Source organism: Lampris incognitus, chromosome 4 (genome assembly GCF_029633865.1).
Source record: "Lampris incognitus isolate fLamInc1 chromosome 4, fLamInc1.hap2, whole genome shotgun sequence".
NCBI lineage: Eukaryota > Metazoa > Chordata > Actinopteri > Lampriformes > Lampridae > Lampris > Lampris incognitus.
This window is the reverse complement of record NC_079214.1, coordinates 10,846,571-10,872,259: the sequence shown is the minus strand read 5'-3', so window position 1 is coordinate 10,872,259 and position 25,689 is coordinate 10,846,571. Positions and strand designations below refer to the sequence as shown.

Sequence of the window (25,689 nt, the reverse complement as noted above, 5' to 3'; positions counted from 1 at the left end):
AATACTTGTCAATATTGTCTGTTTCACCGTAGCCTGCTATAGCAAACTGGCTCACCTCTGTCATCCACTGATACAAGTGGATGAAGGAAGACCTAACTATAAGGTAGACTGGCTTAGATGTTTTTTTTCCCTTTTTTTCTAATCTCTTCCCCCTGGGAGCGAAGGGGCAACTTCCCTGTTTACTGTAGTAATGTCACATGGCTATCGTACCCGAAGCATTTCGAAACACTACGATGATCTCCGAGTGTCAACATTATGGATGATTTTGTGTTTTATAATATTGTGGCCAGGTCTAGCATTCCATTCCGCCTTACTTTATGAGCCAGAATGCAACGCAGAAGAAATCCAGCACAGAGGCAGGGGCAACAGGTTTTTTTTAGGGAGTTGTTCCTTATCCGATGAGAGGGTCTAAGGACAGGATGTTGTGCTGCTGTTAAGCCCACTGAGGCAAATTTGTAATTTGTGATATTGGGCTATACAAATAAAATTGATTTGATTTGATGCAGCTACACTGTAGCTGTTCTCTGCTAGCAGGCCGGACAAAGACCCAGGGCCACCTAGAGACTACACTAACTGAGGGTGTTTGGGTTCAAATAGTCCAGCATTGCCAACAGAATGTCACTATGCTAAAATGACTTCTTTTTTTTTTCGGATATAGATGCCAGTCCATTGGAAAATGCTGGTGAGAAACTCTTGTGCAATGCACACTATGTACATTTAGGCAATGTGGAACAGGCTCTCTTGCCACAGAAAGTCATTTTCTCTTGTCAGAATGAATTGCACTGAAGCGGTTATAGTTGATGTCAGACGTCAAATAGAACATGGTGCGCCTGAGTCCAGACGCTGCCGCGTCAGCTCTGGATAGACGGTGGCTAATTATTGGAATTTTTGTAGTTTTATTTAACCTTTTTACTCCCCTTACAATGGCAGTGATATCTTAAAGCCGCAGCACTCTTTTGGATATTGGCTTAGACCTTACAGAATTTACGACCAGAAATTTGTTACCTCGTCATGGCTGGAAGCGATCCATCCGTACAACAACAATGCCAGGGCCTCAGATGCGATGAGGAAGCAGGGTTCTCAAGTCCTGCACTGACATCCTGGCTCTGTGTTCACAACCATCTCAACCCCTCTCTGGCCCAGTCAGTGGTCCCCCACATGCTTCAAATTCTCCATTGTTTTCCCTGTGCCAAAGATGACTTCCCCTGCCTGCCTGAATGACTACCGCTCAGTTGCCCTCACCTCAGTAGCCATGAGGTGCTTTGAGAGGTTTGTAAAAAATTACATCTGCTCCTCACTACCAAGCACCTTAGATCCCCTGCAATTTGCTTATTGCCCAAACCGATCCAGGGATGACGCCATCCCCCAAGTACTGCACACCACACTCTCCCACGTCTACAACATGTTAGATTGCTGTTTATAGACTTCAGTTCAGCGTTTAACTCTATTATCCCTTCCAGGCTGGCCAGTAAATTGACTAACCTGGGTCTAAACAAATCTGTGTGCACCTGGATCCTAGATTTTCTTACCACCAGACCTCAGGTGGTCAGGGTAGGCAGACACACATTCAATCCTCTCACCCTCAGCACTGGGGCCCCCCAGGGATGCGTGTTGAGCCCTCTGCTGTATTCCTTGTATACACACACACACAGACAACTGCGTACCACACACAGCTCCAGTAACATCACAAAGTTCGCTGACGACACAGTTGTGGTGGGCCGGATGTCGAACGATGAGTAGGCGGCAGGCTTGTCACAGTGGTGCCGGACCAAACACCTCTTCCTGAATGTCGGGAAAACTAAAGAGTTGATCTTGGAATATGCCAGGAAGTGTCAGAGGTCTTAAACCCCATTGGAAATCGGCGGAACTCCAGTGGAGAAACGGTGAGCAGCTTTAAGTACTTCAGCGTGCGCATTACCCAGGACTTAACATGGGCTACACATATTGACACTGTGACAGCAAAAGCAAGACAGCGCCTGTATCACCTCAGACAGCTTAGGAAATGTAAGGTCCAACAGAAAGTCCTGCTATCCTTATTCTCTGCTGCAGTGCAGAACATCTTGACGGAGCTTAACCGGCTGGTATGGGAACAGCTCCTCTCAGGGCAGGATGGCCCTGCAGGATTGTGCAATCAGTTGAGTGCACTATAGATACTGTGTTCCCCTCCTTGCAGAGCCTACACAACAGGAGGTGCACAAGCAGAGCTAGGAGGATTGTAAAGGACCCCCATCACTCCAGCAATTAATTGTTTGTGCGGGTGTGATCAGGCAAGCCACCTGCGCTGCCACAAATCACGCACTGAGAGACCGAGGAAGAGTTTCTCCTGAAAAGCTCAGAGCCTTGAACAATGAACAATAAACTCCAAATTACGATATGCGTATAAGTATACAAATACTGTTTACTTTTTATGCATATCCTGTATATTTTTTGTATATCCGGGCTTATTTTCGTATATTTTTATCTGGTATATTTTGCTTATGGCTTAGCTTTTTATAATTTCTTGTACTTGCATTGTGCACTGCCTGGGAGTTTGATACACTACCATTTCCTCTCGGGGATAAACAAAGTATTTCTGACTTTGATTTCATTATACGTACTTGTATGTATATGTGACAAATACAAATCTGTTGAATCTTGTAAAGACTAGCTAGACCACCAGCACTTACTGGATGTATAGATTGTTAGCAGTCATTTTCGCATCCTCATGCTTTTCACTTTTCCTGTTATGGACCTCATGGAGTCCAGATAGCCATAGTTGTGCTCAGTGAAAATTAGGATGGACTTCATTCATTTATGGAAATATAAAGGTTCTGATATAAATGTTTTAACTAACTTAATATAAACATCGTAACCAGAGGCAAAGTAAATTCAATTAGAAATTTAAATGAAATTGTAAATTAAATTATGAAGGACTTCAGTTACAAAAAACAAAACTTACAAAAATGAGTTTTACAATGTACAGCCACATTTTGGAGCCTGTCAAAACTAACAGTCTTGTGAACTGTTGCGGAAGACCTGGACTTTTGGTGAGTTGGCTGGCAAAGTATCTGCTGCTTTGGTAGTAAATTGTGGGAAGATAGCAGTTGGTACTTTTAAAGCATGATCAGGTGGCTATGACATTTCCTATCCTTCAGCAGTTGTTCATATATAATCTTCTACAGTTTCAAAGTTTTGTCTAACTTGGAGTTTTGCAGGGCTCACATCAGTCTCCACACCGATAGAAAATAACCCAAATCCAACACTCTGCTTTTATTGTGGATTTAGGGGACAATGTCAGATATAGTATCTCTGCACAGAATACCAGCCTGCAGGACTTGATCGTGCATGTGTGTGTCTGTGTGTAATTTTGCCTCTGCTTAGCTGGTTTTGTGGTGTTGCCGACCCTGATTCGTACTTGTATGTTTTCGGTGGACAAGTGTGCGTCTATAATACCAAGCCAAGCATGTAAGGTGCACATATGCCAGGGGAAGAAAAGTGGACACTGTCTGATGAACTGAGGAGAAAGTGGTCCAACCCCAGAGCAAAATGAAGCACCGTTTCTTGCAGTCCGTGTGGCCTCACCCTGTAATGTCAGTACTGAGCTAGCTTTTTGTCCCTTGTTTTTGTGTGTGTAGGCGTGGGTGTATTCTGTGGAGTAGCGTTAGGGAGGGAGCTCACAGTTTCTCATCCTGAAAGGGGTCTCCCATTGTAGCCAGCCAGTTTCTCCGTTACACAGGCGGATTGTTTTGAGTTTGTAGGACTCGCTCGCCCATGAGCGTGTGGGTCTCCCGTCGACCCGTCACCCAGTTTGATGTCAGCGTGAAGCCCTACCAAGCGAGGTCCTCTGGATGTAAGAATCTAGCCCAGCTTTCAGTAAGCCGTGGGCAGACACATCATTGTTTATTTGTGTCTGAAGCTTTGTAATGTTAAACTTAACACGTTTTATTTATAACTTCTCAGAACAAATCCTAAAGCCCTTCAACTTAGGAGCTCGTAAAAAGCAAAGCATGGCGTCGGGGTGGCGTGGCGGTCTATTCCGTTGCCTACCAACACGGCGATCGCCGGTTCAAATCCCCGTGTTACCTCCGGCGTGGTCGGGCATCCCTACAGACACAATTGGCCTTGGCTGCAGGTGGGAAGCCGGATGTGGGTATTTGCCACGGTCGCTGCACTAGTGCCTCCTGGTCGGTCAGGGCGCCTGTTCAGGGGGGAGGGGGAACTGGGGGGAACAGCGTGATCCTCCAGCACGCTACGTCCTCCTGGCGAAACTCCTCACTGTCAGGTGAAAAGAAGCGGCTGGCAACTCCACGCGTATCGGAGGAGGCATGCGGTAGCCCGCAGCCCTCCCCGGCTCGACAGAGGGGGTGGAGCAGAGATCGGGACATTTCGGAAGAGTGGGGTGATTGGCCGGATACAACTGGGGAGAAAAGGGGGGGGGGCAAAGCACATGAAAGCCAGTGCATAAAAACCAAGACTGACCAAACAATTGCAGTAGGACACGGGGTGGGGGGGTGGGTGACTTAGTGGTCCGAGGAGGAAGGAAAAGATTTAAATCCACCGCACTGTTTTTTCATCCCCAAACAGGCTGCCCTGTGTTGTTGGTTTAGCCTGAGAGAGAAGCTGGAGGTAGCTACCCAGCTAGCTGCCGCAGCAGATAAATGGTGCGCTATCACGCCGTCACTCATGCAGGCGTACTCAGTTCCACATGCGTGCGTGTGTACACAGCAGCGCGGGGCGACAGCTTCAAGATAAACTCCTAGCCAGCTACAGTTTCTGCTCGGCCTTGTTCGATCCTAATCAGTAAGGCTCGAGACGGGTCTAACAAACACCCAGCCACTCCCAACAGTCTATCCTGACAACCAGGCAGTTGGCTGATGGGAAAATATGAACGGCTTGTGCCTGACTGGAGAATCAGAGCGGTTTGGAGCGGCCTCGGCCTGTGCTGAAAGTTGCGTGGTTATGTTCTTCTTCTGGTGTGCTCATACAAGGTGTGAACTAGCATGGATGAAGTTCTAATAAGGGTTCATTTGATGGCCGTTGCAGTGAGAGTTACTTACACTGATGTTGATGGACACCTTAAAATGAAACCTTGAAAGAAATCAAATGTTTCGTCATATGAAATTGTATTTATTATTACCGACACTTATCAAACAGGGATGCCATTACACCTTTGCTCGCACCGATCATCTGCATATGAACATTCAAGGCACATGGACATTTACTCTGTTTCACTCCGTTTTTACTCTCTGGACTGCACCTTTTATTTTTTTGCCCTGTATTCTATCATTTGCCCCGTTTTTATTTTATTGTAAACTTCTTCTTCCTCCTATTCTTCTCCTTCTCCTCCTCTTCTCCTCCTTCTTCTTCTGCTTCCTTCCTTCCTTCCTTCCTTCCTTCCCTCCCTCCCAGGGGTCACCGCAGCAGATTTGCTTATATTTATCCATTTCTTTTCTGATGTACACACTTCACTCCTCAGGCTATATTTACATCTGTGCTTAAATTTACAGATGTGGCTATGTCCTCGATAATTGTATTATATATATATATATATATATATATATATATATATATATATATATATAATTTCTTGTAGCTGGTGCTCATATTTATATATTTCATTTCTGTTGTACATAGTTATCTGGACGTTGTTGATTTCATTTATATCTGTAATCCTGGTTTTAACATGTTTTTATGCTGCTGCAACAACTGAATACCCCCCCAGGGATTAATAAAGCTTCATTTCATCTCATCTCATCTCATCTCATCTCTCATTTCACTGCTAATAAGCCAGTATCGTACAATTATCTACACTTAACTGCAGCCCTGAGTAGTGGCTCTGTTGCAGGATTTAATAGATGGCTCTAAATAAGGAGCGTTGTGTGTTGTTTCAGAAGCGTAAAGGGCAAAAGCAGATTGAATCCTCATTGCTGTAGGTTTATATACAGAGGCACTCTTCTACTACTGGTGTCTCTCTGTCTCCCTCTCACTCGCTTTTTCTCCAGCTTCTCTGATAGGCCTGCATCTGTCTCATCCCTGAGTTGCTAGGCAACAGGCTTGAGTTTGTGTGCGTGTGTGTGTGTGTGTGTGTGTGTGTATATATATATATAAACGTGTATGTTATTGTGGCAATGTGACAAAGGTAGAGAGAGATGTTGGGAATGAAGCAGAAGAGGAAGGGGGTGGTGAGAGAGGAAAGAGGAGAGAGAGAGAGGAAAGAGATAAGAATGAGTCATAGCACTGATGAAGCCGAAGGATAGAGGAGGAAGTTAAAAAGCAGTAGATTTTCTCTGGCCTCTCCTGCAATCACAATACACACGTGTGTGTGTGTGTGTGTGTGTGTGTGTGTGTGTGTGTGTGTGTGTGTGTGTGTGTGTGTGTGTGTGTGTGTGTGTGTGTGTGTGTGTGTGTCCATATCTAGTATATATACAGATATGTGTGTGTACATAAAGGCAGCATGATTTACTAGGCTTGCAGGCAGCCTTCACTGAGCTGTTATTGGAGGGAACGGAGACGTGTGGGGGGAGAGTAAGCGTGCTCTGAATAGAAAATCGGCGCGAGTGATTGGATTCCTCCTCACATCTCACTCCTCCCTTGCTTGCTCTCTCCCTTCTGGCGCTCCGCAGGGCCTTGTGGGTAATAGGACTGCTCCCATGAAGCAGCCTGTCTGTTTCGAATGCATTTTGTCAGTTCAACTTGTCCTCGCGTTTTGTTTGCGGCTCATTCTATCATTTGTGCTGGAACTTTCTGGATTTTAAGATTTGTCTTAAGATGTAGACAAAACGCCTGCTGCACCACCCACAGAAGATACACAGCAGTTTTTGAAAGGTGACATTTGGTCATTTTAGTAGACACCAGCTCTGTGTCCATTTCAGCTTCATGCATCTTGTGTGTGTGTGTGTGTGTGTGTGTGTGTGTGTGTGTGTGTGTGTGTGTGTGTGTGTGTGTGTGTGTGTGTGTGTGTGTGTTTCACATGTCAGTGTCTAACTTTCTCTACACAGGCTTGAAGTGAATGGGCTCAGGTCAGGGACTGAGTAGCCGAGCCAGGCTCTGGTTGCCTAGATAGAGCAGCAGGGCCTACTACTACTTCTACTACTACTTTCGGCTCTTCCCGTTAGGGGGCGCCACAGCGGATCATCCGTTTCCATCTCTTTCTGTCCTCTGCATCTTCCTCTGTCACACCAGCCACCTGCATGTCCTCCGTCACCACATCCATAAACCTCCTCTTTGGCCTTCCTCTTTTCCTCTTCCCTGGCAGCTCCATATTCAGCATCCTTCTCCCAATATACCCAGCATCTCTCCTCCACACATGTCCAAACCATCTCAGTCTTGCCTCTCTTGCTTTGTCTCCAAACCGTCCAACCTGAGCTGTCCCTCTAATATACTCGTTCCTAATCCTGTCCTTCTTCATCGCTCCCAGTGAAAAGCTCAGCATCTTCAACTCTGCCACCTAGAGCAGCAGGGCCTGGCTGGCTTTATTTGCACACCAAACAGGCTAGCTAGCCCCCCCCCCCATGCACCACAATTACTTGCGTTGCATGAAAATAGACTGTCCCAAGCACTGCTAGACTGACTCACACAAAACCTGGCACGTGGAAAACACGGGTCCTCCGTCTCTGGAGCTGCTTGGAAATCACGGCACGGCCCATTGGCTGTAATTAGGGTTACATGGATGACCTCCAGCGAAGTTCGATGGGTCTTATGACACACTTGTTTCATCATTGGTAGTCCATAACCATTAACCACCACTGTGGTGTGAACTTGCTGACTGCTAGGGACTGCTGTGCTGTTTTTTTTTTTTTGTTTTTTTTTTAAGCATCTGGTTGGGCAATAGGCATGCACCCGCAGAAAGATGTACACAGACACACAAGAAAAGCATGCCCTGCCCTGTACGCAGCTGCTGTGTTGTTCAGCTGTTGGAGTGGAAAATGCAAGGGGTGTGTATCTGTACTATGACAGGCATAAGTTAGGTGTGGCAGCGGCGGCTGGGGGGAGGGGGGGGCGGAGCATACAAATGTTTCCCTGGCTCTGCAACAGCAGCGGGGGGCCTTTTTAGAATACCCCTCAATGTCACGTCCATCAGTTCTGTACATTTGGGTGTGTTTGCTCTCTGATGGACCCGTTCAGCCAGTTCTCAGTTCAGTACTTACCCTGTGTTTGGGTCACTGTTTCACAGAATATATGGCTATAACTGAATATACGGATATAACTGCTTTCTAATGTTGGAAGACCGACACCAAGCTCAAGTTAAATGAAATACCTCGCCATTTTTATCACCTCCCAGAGGGCTGAGGTATATTTCAGAGGTGATGGTGTATAATTCACAGGTGACCAGTACAAAAATCTTAACCCAGGAACTCTTTGCGTGTCTTTGTATGTGTATGCGTTCAGCCATGTACGTGTGTGTGTGTGTGTGTGTGTGTGTGTGTGTGTTTGTGTGTGTGTGTGTGTGTGTGTGCTTGCATCATGCTGCAATTTGCTGAGTTGTTGGCCTCTGTCTGACCGCAGAGGGAGTGGCACAGAGGATAGCAGGGATGCTACAGGAGGATGGAGAGAGGGGCTAATAAGGAATGGGTGGCGTGTGTGTGCCTCTCTCTCCAAAAGGTGGATGTTGAAGAGCTGTGTTGGCGAGCGCCTGTCCTCCAGTAGAGAGAGATTGCTTCTCTGGCTCACCCCTCTCTGCTCCATTCCTTTCTGCAATCTGCTTCTCTGTGTCCAAGTCTAGATAGGCTGACGTCATTCACACGGCGCTCTTCACAGCTACGGCTCTCTCCCGGCCTTCCTGTCTTCTGTGATGTATAGGCACGAGTGCCGGTGTCAGGAGCACTATGTTAGCGTGATGCCATGGCTTCATTTTTGTGAGCAGCTTAACCTCTTGTTGTCAGTAGTTCAGCCTAAGCCTGACAACCATTCACTGAGTTTCATCACAGCCGAATTCAAATCAGTTAGTTTATGACTTGGCTGTTTTTTTGGGGGGGGGAGTTCTTATGAGCAATGAGAGGGACATTTAGCAAAGATTGAATTTTTAGACCCTGTTTTATGGCCTGTTTGTTTTATTTTATTTTTTATTGATTGATTGATTGATTTATTGGATCCCCCCCCCCTTTCTCCCAGTTGTACTTGGCCAATTACCCTATTTTTCTGAGCTGTCCTGGTCGCTTCTTCGCCCCCTCTACCGATCCAGGGAGGGCTGCAGACTACCCCATGCTTCCTCCGATACATGTGGAGTCACCAGCCGCTTCTTTTCACCTGACAGTGAGGAGTTTAACCAGGGGGACGTAGCACGTGGGAGGATCACGCTATTCCCCCCGGCCCACCCCCCCGAACAGGTGCCCTGACTGACCAGAGGAAGCGCTAGTGCAGCGACCAGGACACATACCCACATTCAGCTTCCCACCCGCAGACGTGGCCAGTTTTGTCTGTAGGGACGCCCGACCAAGCCGGAGGTAACACGGGAATTCGAACCAGCAATCCCGGTATTGATTGGTAATGGAATAGACCGCTACGATACCCGGACGCCCTATTTATTTATTTTATGGCCCCTTGTCTCCCCGCCTGCTGCCCAGTGACTGCTGGCATAGGCTCCAGCATCCCGCGACCCCGACTGGGATAAGCGGCTTGGATAATGGAATGGATGAATTTTTAGATTGAAGAGCCACATACCTGTCTCCCTTAGAATTGTTTTCAGCAGTGGTGCTGTTGTGTTGCTGTGTGTATGTGCGCATGTGTGTGTGTGTCCACGAGCATGCAACGCCGGCCCATAGTCATGTGTGTTGGAATAGCTTAAAATTTCAGCGGTTTTACCTAGGTTCGTGGAAGACTTAGGTGCACATATTTGGTGGGGCATTTGGGGTCCTCCCCCAAGAAAATTTTTAAGTGTTTTCCAATAAAAAATATACGCAATTTTACCTCATTTCAGCTGGAAAAGCTAGAGCACAAAGACAAACGACACCTAAAAATCTTAAAAGACAAAACTTGCTGAAGAAGTCCACCGGGACCAACTACTACCACTAGATCTGGGAGAGTCATTTGGTTTTGATGCTCTCCACATTGAGTTCACATTCATTCGGCTTATGTGGGGGCCAGCACGGCCGGGGTGTGCGCCTCCGCCTTGTAGTGGTGGAGGAAACCCTGTAACTGACACATTGTCGCCTATACTGTACATTTACTGCCAGGCTGACAACTTCCGGCGAACCTTGTCCTCTGCTCTGCATTCACGTCACTTCCCTGCCGCTCGCTCACTCTCTCACAACCACACAATTGCTAAACACATATTACGCACGGCCCTATTCCTTAAAGGAGGTACGCTACTTCTATAACAGCAGGAGAGGGGGGATTCTGGGATTTGATGCACCAGTCGATGACTCACACAATTCCACGATATAACGTTGGGTGTTGTTTTTGTGCTTGCACAGGTGTGAGAGTGAAAATCGTTAGTAGGGCGTCCGGGTGGCGTGGCGGTCTATTCCGCTGCCTACCAACACGGGGATCGCCGGTTCAAATCCCCATGTCACTGTCATTCTTCTGCAGTAACAGAGCAAGGCGGCCGTGAGACAAATGGTAAACTTTCTTGACACAAAAATAAAAACTTGTGCGAAGATAAAACTGGTGGCAGCTTTATTGTCTATCATTTCCCAGCAACTTCAAATTCCTTAACAGATAATGATTGTTAATGTATGACTGAATGTACCTGGACCTCCGGGTAGCATAGCGGTCTATTTCGTTGCTTACCAGCACGGGGATCGCTTGTTCGAATCCCCGTGTTGCCTCCGGCTTGGTCGGGCGTCCCTACAGACAGAATTGGCCGTGTCTGCGGGTGGGAAGCCGGATGTGGGTATGTTTCCTGGTCGCTGCACTGGCGCCTCCTCTGGTCAGTCGGGGCGCCTGTTCGGAGGCGGGTGGGGATAGCGTGATCCTCTCTCCCCTGGTGAAACTCCTCACTGTCAGGTGAAAAGAAGTGGCTGGCGACTCCACATGTATCGGAGGTGGCATGTAGTCGCCTGCAGCCCTCCCCAGATCAGCAGAGGGGGTGGAGCAGCGACGGGGACGGCTCGGAAGAGTGGAGTAATTAGCCAAGAACAATTGGGAGAGAAAAAAAGGGAGGGAAATCCAAAAAAAAAAAAAAAGAAGAAATTATTAGTAGCCCATTGATATTAATGACCATCCGAATTCAGCAGCGCTGCTGCTGCAAGAGAAACGCTGCCTTGCCTCGGGTATTCCAGGAGTTGGTGATTGAATCTCGTACACGGGTAGCCTGTGTGACTTGCTATCAAAGCCTGCAGAGGCCGGCGTGTGGGATCTCCCACTGTTTATGGGTTATATTCCTTGAGGGCATCTATAGAGCCAGCCCACCGTGTAGAATAGGTGAATTTAACGGCGGTGTGTGGATCCCTAGGGCGCACTACAAAGCTCGCCGACACGCTCTCGGGGCCTGACTTGCTTGCTCATTAGATTATCCCAGCCCCTCACAACATAGCTGCAGTAAACCTGCATGCTCTGAACGCAGGCTTTTTCCGTTTTTTTAACTAAAAATGTTTGGGCTTTTGACACATTCACCCACGGGTAGGGCTGTGCAGTTAATCGTGTAGTAATGGCGATTTTGATATTAATCGCGGCCGGAGGCGATTATTCACCCTGGGTTCAGCTTGCTCTGTTGTGAAGAAAGTTTTACTTTATTAGATTTGTACATTTGAAGGTTTTATTTATGGGTTTATAAAATACATTATGAATGTGAAAGCAGTTTTCTGTCAGTAGGTGGGGCCGTCCGGGTAGCGTAGCGGTCTATTCCGTTCCCTACCCAACACGGGGCTCGCCGGGTCGAATCCCCGTGTTAGCTCCAGCTTGGTCGGGCGTCCCTACAGACACAACTGGCCGTTTCTGCAGGTGGGAAGCCGGACGTGTGTCCTGGTCGCTGCACTGGCGCCTCATCTGGTCGGTCGGGGCACCTGTTTGGGGGAGAGGGGGAACTGGGGGGAATAGCGTGATCCTCCCACGCGCTACGTCCGCCTGGCAAAACCCCTCACTGTCAGGTGAAAAGAAGCATCTGACAACTCCACATGTATGGGAGGAGGCATGGGGTAGTTAGTCTGCAGTACCTCCGCTGATCGGCAGAGGGGGTGGAGCAGCGACTGGGACGACTCGGAAGAGAGGGGTAAAATATTTCTATTCCACAAAAAGCATGAATAATCATGATTAATAATCATGGTTTCAATATTAAGCAAAATAATCAGCATTTTAGCCTTAATTGTGCAACCCCACCCATGGCTCGGCTCCTAACCCGATGCATAGGCTGTCCCCCGACTCGTATTGGTGTTAAACATTTGCAATTTGTTATGCTTGCTCTAAAATTCAGACCCTCAACACAAACTTAAACACACTTAAGGGGTATCCCAGTCGAGCGGCATTTAGAGCAGTAGAAAAACAAGTCGTGAGGTCATAGTAAGGTGAGCTGCTGTTGCAAAACCTTTCACCAAAACCACATTTTGCCTTCTGAACCAACAGCGATAGTTGGATATTGTGTATTTTTTGACAGAACGAGGTTTGCAGCCAGCAGATTGAAGCGGGTTGGCTGTCTAGAGAGTTCACACCTCTGCCGTGGCTGCTTTCTGTTTACGCTCTATGTTTATGTTTACGGTATAGTTGATGTGTCAGTGTATGTGTTTGGTCGCCAATGCTCGCTTGTTTTCTAGGAAGGAAGTAAAAAGGTCTTTGTTTTATGAACTCACGTGTTACCTCCAGCTTGGTCACTACAGACTCAATGGCCGTGTCTGTGGGTGGGAAGCCGGATGTGGGTGCGTGTCCTGGTCGCTGCACTAGCGCCTCCTCTGGTCGGTCGGGTGGCGCCTGTTCGGGGGGGAGGGGGAATAGCATGATCCTCTCACGCGCTACGTCCCCCTGGTGAAACTCCTCACAGTCAGGTGAAAAGAAGCGACTGGCGACCCCACATGTATCGGAGGAGGCATGTGGTAGTCTGCAGCCCTCCCTGGATCGGCAGAGTGGGTGGAGCAGCGACTGGGACAGCTCGGAAGAGTGGGGTAATCGGCCGGATACAATTGGGGAGAAAAGGGGGGGGGGGAATCCCCACCCAAAAAAATCATGAGTTCAGACCAACAAAAGGTTTTATCTAAGTGATATACTCCCAAGCAATTCAAGTGCAATCAAACCAGTGCTTAAAATAAGACGTGACCCAGTTATAAACCATGTGTTATTTTGTCAACTACGTGTTTTTCCTCCCCCCTTCTTCCCTGTTTGTGCAAGGAAACACTGCAGCCTCTATAGAGTCCCTTTGCTGACATGGAACCGGTGTTATTTCGTACACCTCTGCTGACGGCCAAGAGGGGGCCCCGGGTCAGTGTTGACAAGTGCTGTGTGTGTGTGTGTGTGTGTGTGTGTGTGTGTGTGTGTGTGTGTGTGTGTGTGTGTGTGTGTGTGTGTGTGTGTGTGTGTTTTAGATGCAGTAGTGTCCTTAATGGTGTTCTTTGCTATCGCTAATAAATATGTGGCCAAATTGTATCCCCAAACCTCCCTTTTAATTATTGTTTCATAAATGCAGATCAGTATTACCGGGTTGTGTGGCAGACTTGTTTTTCAGTTATCTGGATAACCTGCTAGTTATGACTTGTGAATATCTCCCATGTCTCTACTCTACTACACACACACACACACACACACACACACACACACACACACACACACACACACAGCAAGTGAGTAAACATCAAGTGGAGACAATGCTTAAGTCAGAGTAAGACGGGTGTCCAGGTGGCGTGAAGGGGCAATTCTGTTGCCTACCAACACAGGGATCGCCGGTTCGAATACCCGTTTTACCTCCAGCTTGGTCGGGTGTCCCTACAGACACAATTGGCCATGTCTGCGGGTGGGAAGCCAGATGTGGGTCCTCCTCTGGTTGGTCGAGGCGCTTGTTCAGGGGGGAGGAGGAACTGGGAGGAATGGCGTGATCCTCCCACGTGCTACGTCCTCCTGGCGAAACTCCTCACTGTCAGGTGAAAAGAAGCGGTTGACGACTCCACATGTATTGGGGGAGACGTGGTAGTCTGCAGCCCTCCCCGGGTCGGCAGAGGGGGTGGAGCAGCGACCGGGACAGCTCGTAAGAGTGGGGTAATCAGCCTGATACAACTGGGGAGAAAAAGGGAGGAAAAAAAGTTAAGAGTAACACACCACACACATGCGTGCTCAGCCGATGTTGTGTGGCTTGATTTGGATCGAACAAAAGGGAGGATCAGACCCACGGTTTTACATGAGGCCTCCTCACAAGCCCGTCGTTTATGTCTGCATGCTTGCATGCATCACACTTGCACATTCTGCACGTCGGCGACATGCTCCGATTGTGCCGTTTGCACGGCATCTCGCCGTAGTAGTATTCCCAAAATAGCTCCGGAGATTATTGTTGGGGAAGCTTAGTCGACTGGGTTTTGAAGTAGGTGTGTGTTTGTGTGCGTTATAGCATGCTTTGTTTATCTTGAGTAGCTGACCTTCCTGCCACTTTGTTTGGTGCGATATGAGGTGGGAGTGTACAAGGGTGAGAGCGGGGTTGCTATGGTTCACGGCATTGCCCATTCCATACACCCGTTGAACGGGAGCAGTGTACCATCTGCAGCTTGTGTGCCTCTCTGGCAGGCCGGCTAGCTGGTTAGCTTGGCTGGCTAGTTGGTTGACTGACTTGACAGGGTGGATATAAATATCTCTCTCTCTCTCTCTCTCTCTCTCTCTCTCTCTCTCTCTCTCTCTCTCTCTCTCTCTCTCTCTCTCTCTCTCTCTCTCTCTCTCTCTCTCTCTGTCTCTGAAAAAGAGAAATGCAGAGGGAAGGAATGGTGGGAGGGGAGTGGCAGTGGCGCCAGGGAGGAAAGGAGTGCCTGCGTCCCTGTAGCATGTGGAAAATAGGAGGCAGCCCTGGTTTCTTCTGTTCGCTCACTTCGGCACAAGCACAGTTCGCACTCATGCTCCTTCTCCCTGCTCTCTTTCCTCCTTTCTCTCTCGTTCGCTCTTTCTCTTCTGTTTGTTTCTTGATCACACACTCGCTCACAAACACAGACACACTAGCGAGAATTGAGACAATATCAAGGGGCTTAGTGCATGACTTACACACGTTTCCGTAGAGCCAAATCCCCCCTGTACATGAGGAGAGGTGGTCCTGCGGTGTATACTGTACTCTAGTTTATAGAGCACATTAACCCCTGCAGAGCTCTAGGTTCAACAGTTCACAAGTCCGTCCCTGCTACTACGTAGGCTTTACGGCATCTCTGCAGAAACGTGTACAACGGTGTCACGGCTAGACCAGGCTTGGCGCTCATTGGCACAGACCGGCCGGTTAGGAAGACGAGTAGGCGTGTATGGTTTTTTTGTCGAGACGTGCCAGGCACGTTCCCAGCATTCCTCAGCTGTTCCCGACTCCCTTACCCAACTCCGTCGTTGCTGAATTCAAGCAATACTGTCGGTCTATAATGTCCCCCTGCGTAGGTCCTTGTGTTATAAACGTCCAATATCTGATTGTGTCTCTTGTTTAAAGTAAATGAGCTTTTTGCCCCCCAAAGATAATCTGCCCCTTCTGTGACACAGACCACAGTGAGTCGTCGCTGTGGCCCAGACTGCTATGACATCGGCACCACTCTCTCTCACCAGAACAGGACTCTAATTGTTGACAATGGAGCATTTGGTTGTACCACTAATGGGCTGACTGTGGGGCGGCAAGAAAATGTGTTTTCAAAAAAGCAGGTGCTAAACCCTCCCTCTCTCTCTTTATCCCAGACGGTCGATGATGACGCGATGGCAGCGTGAATGAGGCTTGGCGTGGGGAGAGCTGAACGATGCCCAAAGGTGGGGGTTCTAAAACCCCCCAGCTGGACCACTTCCCACTCAGCACCGACATGGTGGAGAAGCAGGGTGGGAAGAAGGTAAGGCGTGCGCACACACACACACAGACACACGCACACACAAAAGTGCACATACACTGAAATGGACCACTTGCTGGCCTATCGGTGCCCTGTCTCACAAAGAGCTTTTGAGAGTGTCACCTCAATATATATTAAACCACCTCAGACTGTGAACTATCAGGATCGGTGCCTGAGGGCCTGGTGGTGTTGTGAGTAATGACTTCATCCTTCAGCAGAGTCCAAGCCCCTGTGACTGCAAGTACCAGGCCTGCTGACGTGTCCTTGAGCAGTACACAGAATCCTTACCAGCAGTGCCATTCTGTCACTGGCTTTGCACTCCGGCCTCTTAGTGGAAGAGCCCTAACACTTACACAGTAATGACATACACTTTGAAATCATACATGCGCCTTTTTCAGAACACCACTGAAACTAAGCACAAAACGTTATACCCATAGCTCTTTTTTTTTCTTTCTTTTTTTGGAAGGAATTGGGTCCTGCTGCCCTGTTCAGTCTAACCAGTAGTGTTATGAAGCTCCTGTCTGCATTCAGCTGGAGCTATACCTGGTGGTCCTGTATATTGTTGCACGGGGTGTTGATATACTTTCTGCAGAAGCAAAATTAGTATATCTCAATGCCTAGTAGAAAATATTGACGCACACAAATTTTTGCACATTTCCTGGAAGTTGGTGTTGTTTGTTTACCACAAGATGACTAGACGCAGAGATGCAAATAAAGGCAATGAACCAAATACGAAAAGGATATGCTTTCCAACAGGGCAACGCAACTAATCAAGTGGCATGGTAGACCAATGGTAGACGAGCACACACTGAGGTCCGATTTGTGGGAAAATTCTGCTTGTTTAGCCAACACACTGCACACTGCGGAGTCTGAAGCCAAAGTGGCTTTTCTTTTCTTGAAATGTGTCCTCTTGCTCCTACCAACCAGCATACACACAGCATACACAGGGGTGGCCAATGCCATCCCTACAATCTGATTGGCTATCCCAGAATGTTTGCCACATCATTGGCCTCTGCCTCGCTGCGGGGTTGATGTTTGTCCAGGATGTTTGTTTCTACCAAGACACTCTACCATGGCTGTCTGGTCTGTCCCACTTTGCCTGAAGAGGCTCGTGAATACAAGGTCTTTGTTCAGACTGCAGGGAAATGGGATTTGTTTCTCAAATCAGATCTTTAAGACAGACTGTCAGCACTCTGATTTGCAAGTGATCAGATCAGATTTGTGTGTCCAGACATCACAAACCTATCTACATGGGTTGCTGTGTTAACAACATAGGCATGAGTAACTACATGCGCTGGTTGACGTGGTTTACCAGCGCGGAAGCATGAGAAACGGAGATCCATCATCTCGCCCTCCAAACAGTCGTGCTGTCAAGTCACGGTGCAGAACTCCTCCGTCGCACCAGACGAATTCGGCGACGGAGGAGACCGGTATACATCGCGATGTTCCGTGCTGCAGCTGCGGTCGGCACTCTGGATTTGACGTCGTCGTTGTGCGTTGCATTGCGAGTGATGCAAAAGATAGTTTGAAATCCGATTTGTGTGGCCAGAGCATCCAGATTGAGTCACTTCTGTAGAAATCTGACTGGAATTGCTTTTCAAACCATATAGCATCTGCACTTATTCATCAGATGCCTATTGCTTCCACATAGAAGTGCTGCTTGTTCTATTTCTGACATTGCACTGTTCTCTTATCTATGTTTCTGCAATCTCTGACTGCACATCAACAAGGCGTAGTTTTCTTACTGAATCAGTTATGGGCCTTGATATCACACCCAAATCATAAACTACGATGGCTTATCATAATAATAGTTTGCAAATTATTTTTGCCATTCTTATTTAATCCGAACAATAATGTGCCGCACACTTGTCTTGCAAGCTCTTGTACCGATATAAATAGGCCTACATATTTTTGATGACTGATGTCATTGCTGCTTTTCGGATTTAATCATTTGTCAGCATGCCATAAAGGGAAAGTATCTCTGACAATATAAACATGACATTGGAGACAATCTGCATTATTGATTACCGTGAGTTGGTGTGCCTTATGATTCTGGTTTGACTTTTGGGCCCAAAAACAACTGTGTTAGGCTACAGTGTGTAATGTACAACCAAGACTACAACCTGACAGTCTGCCACAACCGCATATCTAACAAATAGCCCGGAAAGATATCTAACGTCAATCTGAAAAGGTTCCTGTGTTGGCTGATGAGTCACTTCAGCCTGATACCTAACGTTACCTCATCTGAGTCTGACGCATTACCCAACCATGAACACTGACGTATACATAGCTTTCTTGGAGTCAGCTTATTATTATTGTTATTATTATTTCAAAGTTGTCTACCTTTTGGTAATAGGCCTCATCAGCTCTTTGAATGGCTTGTTATAGATCCATGACCATAAATACTTGCACAGGTTTAGTTACAGGTCAGAGAATAATTTGTTATAATAAAGCTCAGGAACCTGAAGATGATAATATATATTGTTGCTTTGTCCAAAAGTCACATTGACACTAACTCAGTCATGACTACGTTCTTACCTACCCAGTCACTTCATGCTAGTCTCCTCAGATTAAAACAAGTATGCAAACTGGTGTTATGTTGGTGTGCCATGGCAGGGATTGCCAAAAACTGTGCAGTTTGCCTTAGATATGGTCAGAACCTGTTTTTCATTCTTTATCAAAAAACATCCAGGCTAATTGTCTTATTCTGTCAGTATATGCTATAATGTATGGTAATGGTGGAAATCTTTGGGGATCTCACGGTTCGATTTCGATTCTTGGGGTCAAGGTTTGATTCATAATCGATCTTGATACAATACATGCATAGATTTCATTCTAGAATTCTGTTTTAGGTTACTCTTACCATTTGACGGCAGTAGACAGTTTAATAAAGTCTCAGAAAAAAATCAGTCTGAATCAAATGTAAACCTTGAGTGAAATTTAATTTCTTATGCTTCCCAGTTTAGTCTATTCAATAATATGAAACATAAATTTCAGTTAAGCTGACTGCAATAATTTGAAACATGTTGCTGGCAAGTCTTCTTGGTGATGACAATGGTGAGGATGCAAGGAGTAGAGGTGATGAAGGCGTATGAGTTTAAATACTTGGGATCAGCTGTACAAAGTAATGGGGAGTGCAGAAGAGAGGTGAAGAAGAGAGTGCAGGCAGGGTGGAGAAGAGTGTCAGGGGGGATTCGTGACAGAAGGGTACCAGCAAGAGTTAAAGGGAAGGTTTACAAGATGGTTGTGAGACCAGCTATGTTGTATGGTCTGGAGATAGTGGCACTGATGAAAAGACAGGAGGTGGAGCTGGAGGTGGCAGAGTTGAAGATGATAAGATTTTCATTGGGAGTGACGAAGAAGGACAGGATTAGGAACGAAGATTGAGATGGTTTGGACATGTGTGGAGGAGAGATGCTGGGTATATTGGGAGAAGGATGCTGAATATGGAGCTGCCAGGGAAGAGGAAAAGAGGAAGGCCAAAGCGGAGGTTTATGGATGTGGTGAGAGAGGACATGCAGGTGGCTGGTGTGGCAGAGGAAGATGCAGAGGACAGGAAGAGATGGAAACGAATGATTCATTGTGGCGAGCCCTAACGAGAACAGCTGAAAGTAGCAGTAGCAGTAGTAGTAGTAGTAGTAGTTACTAGCAGTCTTCTGCAGTAACACAGCAAGGCAGCCCTGAGACAAATGGTAAAATTTCTTGATACAAAAATAAAAACTTTTGCGAAGATAAAACTGGTGGCAGCTTTTTTTGTGTATCATTTCTCAGCAACTTCAAATTCATGAACAAATAATAATTGTTAATGAATGACGGAATGTACCCGGGCATCCGGGTAGTGTAGATCCCCATGTTACCTCCGGCTTGGTCGGACGTCCCGACAGAAACAATTGGCCATGTCTGTGGGTGGGAAGCCAGGTGTGGGTATGTTTCCTGGTCGCTGCACTAGTACCTCCTCTGGTCATTCGGGGCGCCTATTCGGGAGGGAGGAGGAACAGGGGAATGGCGTGATCCTCCCACGCGCTACAGCCCCCTGGTGAAACTGCTCACTGTCACATGAAAAGAAATGGCTGGTGACTCCACATGTATTGGAGGAGGTACTATGTGGTAGTCTGCAGCCCTCCCCGGATCAGCAGAGGGGGTGGAGCCGTGACCACGACGGCTCGGAAGAGTGGGGTAATTGGCTGGATACCATTTGCTTGTAGATACTCCACTGCTGCTGCACTTCTTGCTCACACCAAGGAGGTCTATTTTGGTGGAAACTGGCATGGTGTGGCGACATAATGCCATGTGTAGGACTATTTATAAAACTGTTAATTCTTCTCAGATCAGGAAAAAAATTAAACGTGAATATGAATCGATTTTTGGAATTTATGAATCGATTTTGGATCGGTAGATGATAAAATCGATTTTATATATGTGAATCGCCCCCCCCCCACCCCACCCCTAATGTATAGTATACTATATAGTTCAGATTACTCATTCTGGGTTAATTTAGAGAAAGGTAGAACTCAGGGTTTGCGTAATGAATTTTTTTGGTGGTTTGCTCAGAGCAGTTGACTACTTAATAGCCTTAAACCTTTGTAAATGAGCTCAGAAAAAGGTCCTATTTATTTGTCATTCTTAACGTTAGCCTACTTGACTGTAAAGGTTCTGCAAAAGAGGAGACTAACTGTCAACCGTTATGTGTGTGCATGTAGCCTATTCATGTTTTAGCCTATTATTAGTAGAATAATAATGCAATAAAAGAAATTCTGCACATTAACAAAACAATGTGGCCACCCCAGTTAAAATTCCTAGAACCGCCACTGCCGACCAGGCAAGCGAGATTTCTGCAGCAAGTAAAAAGCATTCATGGCCCTGATTCTTGGGTCCCCGCTACTGTGGCAGCTAATGTGCACAAACAGCTGTTGGTGTTTCTTTGTGTATGTGATGCTCTTTATCGCTGCAGGGGAGAAAAACACTTATCAACCCTTCTTTCTTCACCTCATTTCTGTCAAGTAATCAAGTGTCTCGTGGTGAGACAGGCTGTGGGAACTCATTTAAATGAACTTTAATCTATGTCACCAATATCAGGTTGAGTGAACTGCCACTCCTTATTTGTAGTGGTGGTAGGTGTCCATATGGGCTGTTGTGTGCATTGCAGGTTGGATTGCGTTTTAGAGGTAAAACAGCCTGATAATGTGTTTAAAAAAAACATTTGGGCCCCTGACGTGGACGTAGTGGTGCATATATATATATATATATATGTGTGTATGATCTTCTCTACTTTAGCATTAGCGGTAGACTGTACTTTTCTCAGTGCAGGCTCAGATTTGAGGAACAGGTCTCAAGATTTTTTTTTCCAGTTCTACTTTTGAAATTGCCATTAGTTGAATTAAACAGTTTTCAGATTTCAGTTAACCTGCTTGACTTCTTTATTTCCGTGCAACTTCCGTGTTGATTCCAGAAGCACGTGGACGCAGACGCAGCCTGATGATGTAACTCTGTCCGCTAAAAACTTAAGTTGCTCACAGCGACATTCAATGGAGAAGAAAAGGGCGGAGAGGGGAGAAGTGCAGCTTACGCCAGCGTGGATGTACAGCCCTCTGCAAAGGATTGCATCAGACTCTGGCATGGAGGGAAGGGAGGGAGGGGGTAGACAGGGAAGTGTGCTGGGGAGGGGGGGGGGGGTTGGAGGGCTGGGAATGGAGAGCAGGAGGCAGCTAAGAGGAAAACAGTGAAAAGACGAAAGCAATCATTGCTAGGAGACCACCAAACAGGGTGCTGTATAATGGCAGATCTGAAGCAGGTCTCTTGCCGTCAAAGCTGTCTTTTAATTCAAGCTCAGCAAACAAAACAAAAAAAACAGCCCAACTCCAGAGTCCAGCACCAGATATATTCCCCACACACTCCTGTTAGCTCTGTATGTTTACTGTTGTGCATTTTCCCTTTGCTCTGTGCAACTGTGAAATTTTGGCTTTCTTATACAACCGCTGGTAAAGCGCCTTTCAAATTCTGGGATACACGTGTCATTCTTTTGTAAGCATTATCCGCTCCGTGTTTTGTGTGGAGCTCAAGTTTGAGGGGGAAAGAGAGTGAAATCAGCCAACTGTAGCCGACGTTGTTTTCCTGTACTGTACCATGACATCATAGTCTTATGACTGGGGCTGGGCAGGGGGAGGAGCTTAGAAGGTCCCATATATAATGGTGAACCAGCCTCAAGGAAAGAAAGACAGAAGGCAAGCAGAGTTGAAAAGGAGTGATTGTGTCTTCATCCGCCTCTCTTACATGATCTGCTCGTGCAACTTCGCCCTAAGACTTGAATTGTTTCTTTATTCATAAGTTTATTAAGTTTTTTATTTCTAGATCTGTCACTGCATTTCCTTCCTTTCGGACACTGTCCTAGAGGAGGGATCCCTACTCTGATGCTCGTCTGAGGTTTCTCATTGTTTTTTTTTTGTTTGTTTTTTTTCCTGAAATCTTTCTAAATTTGGAGTTTGCTGTCATCCAAATTGAGGGTCTTAGGAAAGAGGGTGTCGTCCATTGTCAAAATTCTACTTGTCTTTCACTGTGAGAACGTAAAGCCCCCTGAGACCATAACTTGTGATTTAGGGCTAAACAAATAAAACTTGTCTTGGAAAAAAAAAACAACAACAACATGGGGCAGCCATGGGAAAGAGCTCGAGAGCACATAATAAATCATCATTCATGCCCTGACCATTAGCCACTATTCTCATAAGAGTCAAAACAAAATTCCAGACTGAGACTTCAAAGCATCATCTTACTTTTTTACCTTAAAACGATAGCTTCAAAATTATTTTGATGGTACCCTAACTTGTAATAGGGAGAATGGTGCCTCTTTCATTCCCACTCGACACCCGGAACGCCTGTTCTTGCACTATGTAACTTTCGTTGAGCGGGTACAATCCTCCACGAGCAAAAAAATGTATTTTATTTTTTTTGCCACTAGAATGGCGAAGGCATGACCTGCCCTACTGTGTCTCTGATTGGCTAGTACTTGTTGCCTTTGTTGGTTGGGTAAGAATATCAAGGTAAGCCAACCAGAGTCAGAGTAGGGCGGGTCATGACCTCGCCGTCCTAGGAAAAAAAATATCTCTCGTGGGAGATCGTACCCACTCAACCCAAGGTACGTAATGTTGGTTTAAAGTTGGCCCACATTTTTTTGATGCTCAGCCAGTTACTGATTACTTAACTGACTTCATCTGGTTATTCAGTGAACACAATAAATTAAACAGACAAGGCACTCAACACCACACACCAGTATTCCAACGGATTGACAGTTGTATTTGTCATATCACCGATATTATATACCGGATAAACAAGAGCCATTGTATTGAATCTCAAAAAAGAAAGAAAAAATAGAAATTAACTGAGAGGTCTGCTGAAGCCACCTGCCTACAGATGGACCTTGACTTCAGATAGGTTCTTGTTTGATTCCAGGAGCTGTAGACCAGTCTTACTAGCGTCAGTCCGCTTTCCTATCTTTGGGTCGGGCTTTCTTTGCTGTGGCCCAGGGAACCCAAAATCCACAGGAAATTCCACAGAAAAGTTCCGCTCTGCAAAGCTCCTACCTAATGGCTGCAAGACTCACTCTGGGCAGAGAAAGATGCAGGAGGAGGTTGGATGGACCTACTGCTCCCTCCCGCTTGTCCATTTATCTTTTTAAGCTCTTACTAGACACTCACACTCACACACACACACACACACACACACCCGTGAATCTCTCCTCTCCCCAGATCCTTCCATCATTGTATTCAGCTCAAAAAAATAAAATAAAATAAAATGAAGATTAAAAAACAGTCCTGAACAACGCGTCCATTTCAATGTTGTTAATTGTTGTTAAAGAAACATACTTCAAAATGCTCTGAATCATGTTATTGATACTAATCTCTGTTCCTGTTCTGCTTTCTGTCTCAGGATAAAGATAAAGTTTTGTCAAACAAAACTCCCAAATTGGAGCGCGGCGATGGGGTCAAAGAGATGAAAGAGAAAGCCCCTAAAAGGAAGCTGCCCTTCACTGTTGGAGCCAATGGAGACCAGAAAGATTCGGACTCGGGTGAGACATTTCTGAGATGTTGGGTGTCAACTATTGAGGTGTATGATATGTCGGGCAGGGGGGGGGGGGGTGTCAGACAATCGAGGTTTTGTCCATTTTAAGTTGTCCGTTTGGCACCCAGGATGGCAACAAGACTTGAGTGGGAGTTCTTACGTCAATTCCTGTTAGGCTGTAGTTTAGCTATGCTCTGAGATGGAGGCTGGGCAGTGTGCTTCGGCTCTTAGCTTTTACTCTGAGCTATCTCTGTATGTGTGTGCTTGGCAGAACCAAGGAATTCATTCCTACAGTCATACAAAAAGGAAAAGGAGAAGACCACACAAAATCATGAGTCGATTAAGATGGGATTTATGTAACACACAGGCCTGATCAGGTCTGGAAGTGGTAAGTCGCTGGCTCCATTCTCTTTAATTAAAGAGAGGGGGGACAGCTGCTCCTGCTTGTTTAACATCGGGTTTTTGAGGATTCTGGATTTTGTTGTTGCTAGTGGTGTGCAACAGCAGCTTCAGTTTTATAGCCCTCATTGCTATTAGCTTTGTTGCTTTCTTAGTTTATCTTTGATAAATTATCATGGGATGGCTCTTCTCTACAGATTACCAGATGATACAGATGCTAGAGATCAAAAAGGGTGAATGTTGTAACTTTTGAACAACTGGGTCAAGTTTGATGAGATAGTATCTGGATCTTGAAGGCACGTGGAGTTGTGTGTGGTGATGTGTAATTACCGTGTAGCTCAAGGGAATTATAAATAAGTGGAATGTTTGAATGAAAGGCTCACAGATTATCCCCATCATGCTTCTGTTGGTCACCATTGTGTGACGTTCTGACTCTTGGTGCTGAAGACAAATAGAGAAATGGCTTTTTGTGTGCTCACGTTTGTGTTTGTTTTTTTACACTGTACTGTGTCCTCAGGCCCACCGATCATGCTTGTTGTCTTGGATTCATATTAGCCTGCGTCATGTTGTTTACCTGCTGGCTTTGCTGAGTTGCCTCCCCCTGCTCCTTGCCTTAGAGCTGTTGGCAGAAAGAGGTCAACCAGACCACCCCACCCCCTCTTAGTGAGCAGAGGCATTAACTCTCTTGTCTCAAAAACAATAGTAGGGCAATCTGTCTGTTTGTATGATAATAGCATCAGTCTGTCTGTTGTTTGGTCAGGTTATCTGGTCTTTGTCACCAGCTTTCATCTCTACAACTCTGCAACATAATCTGCCACGTTTAGCCCTGAACATTGCAGAAACTATTCCCATTAGTGTTTTTCCATGCGCATACAGCTGATGAGAGAGCGAGTGACTTAAGGTGATGGAATCTTTATACTCGAAACACATAAACAATCAAAATGTTAGCATCTGCCTGCCATCTTAATGCTCTTGGTCCATTAGCAAACAGTGCTGTCATACTGGCCGTTAATCTGTTACTGGCACGCATGCCTCATCACCACCAGCCTTTTTTGAGTGTGTATTTTTGTTTTTTTGTTTGTTTTTAATTCCTCCCTTATGTCAAAATCATAGCCTGAGCACATTGTGTTACTTAAAGTGGCATCTTGAAGATTTCCACTGTCCATTATATTACTATCTTTCACTAGTTTACTATCTTTGATGCTACTCTATGGCTGGTCCACCAGAGAGGACGTTCTGGTTTATCCTCTCTGGTGGACCAATCACTGCTCGCTTGCTAAATAAATATCCTTTACTATCTCGTGTCGATATTACTGCCTTTGTTGGACCAAACAGATCTTCTCTCTGGTTGGTA

General features: G+C 46.3%; 1 protein-coding gene across 2 annotated transcripts in view; it reads left to right on the top strand.

The window, feature by feature from the left end:
- Window positions 1–25,689, top strand: part of ankrd11 (ankyrin repeat domain 11) — a 101,373-nt gene that overhangs the window by 51,821 nt on the left and 23,863 nt on the right. For both annotated transcript variants that reach the window (XM_056278402.1, XM_056278401.1), the window contains exons 2-3: window positions 15,742–15,887; window positions 23,805–23,943. In XM_056278402.1, the coding sequence (XP_056134377.1) occupies window positions 15,801–15,887; window positions 23,805–23,943 (226 nt within the window). In that variant the 5' untranslated portion in view covers window positions 15,742–15,800. The remainder of the gene's footprint in view (window positions 1–15,741; window positions 15,888–23,804; window positions 23,944–25,689) is intronic.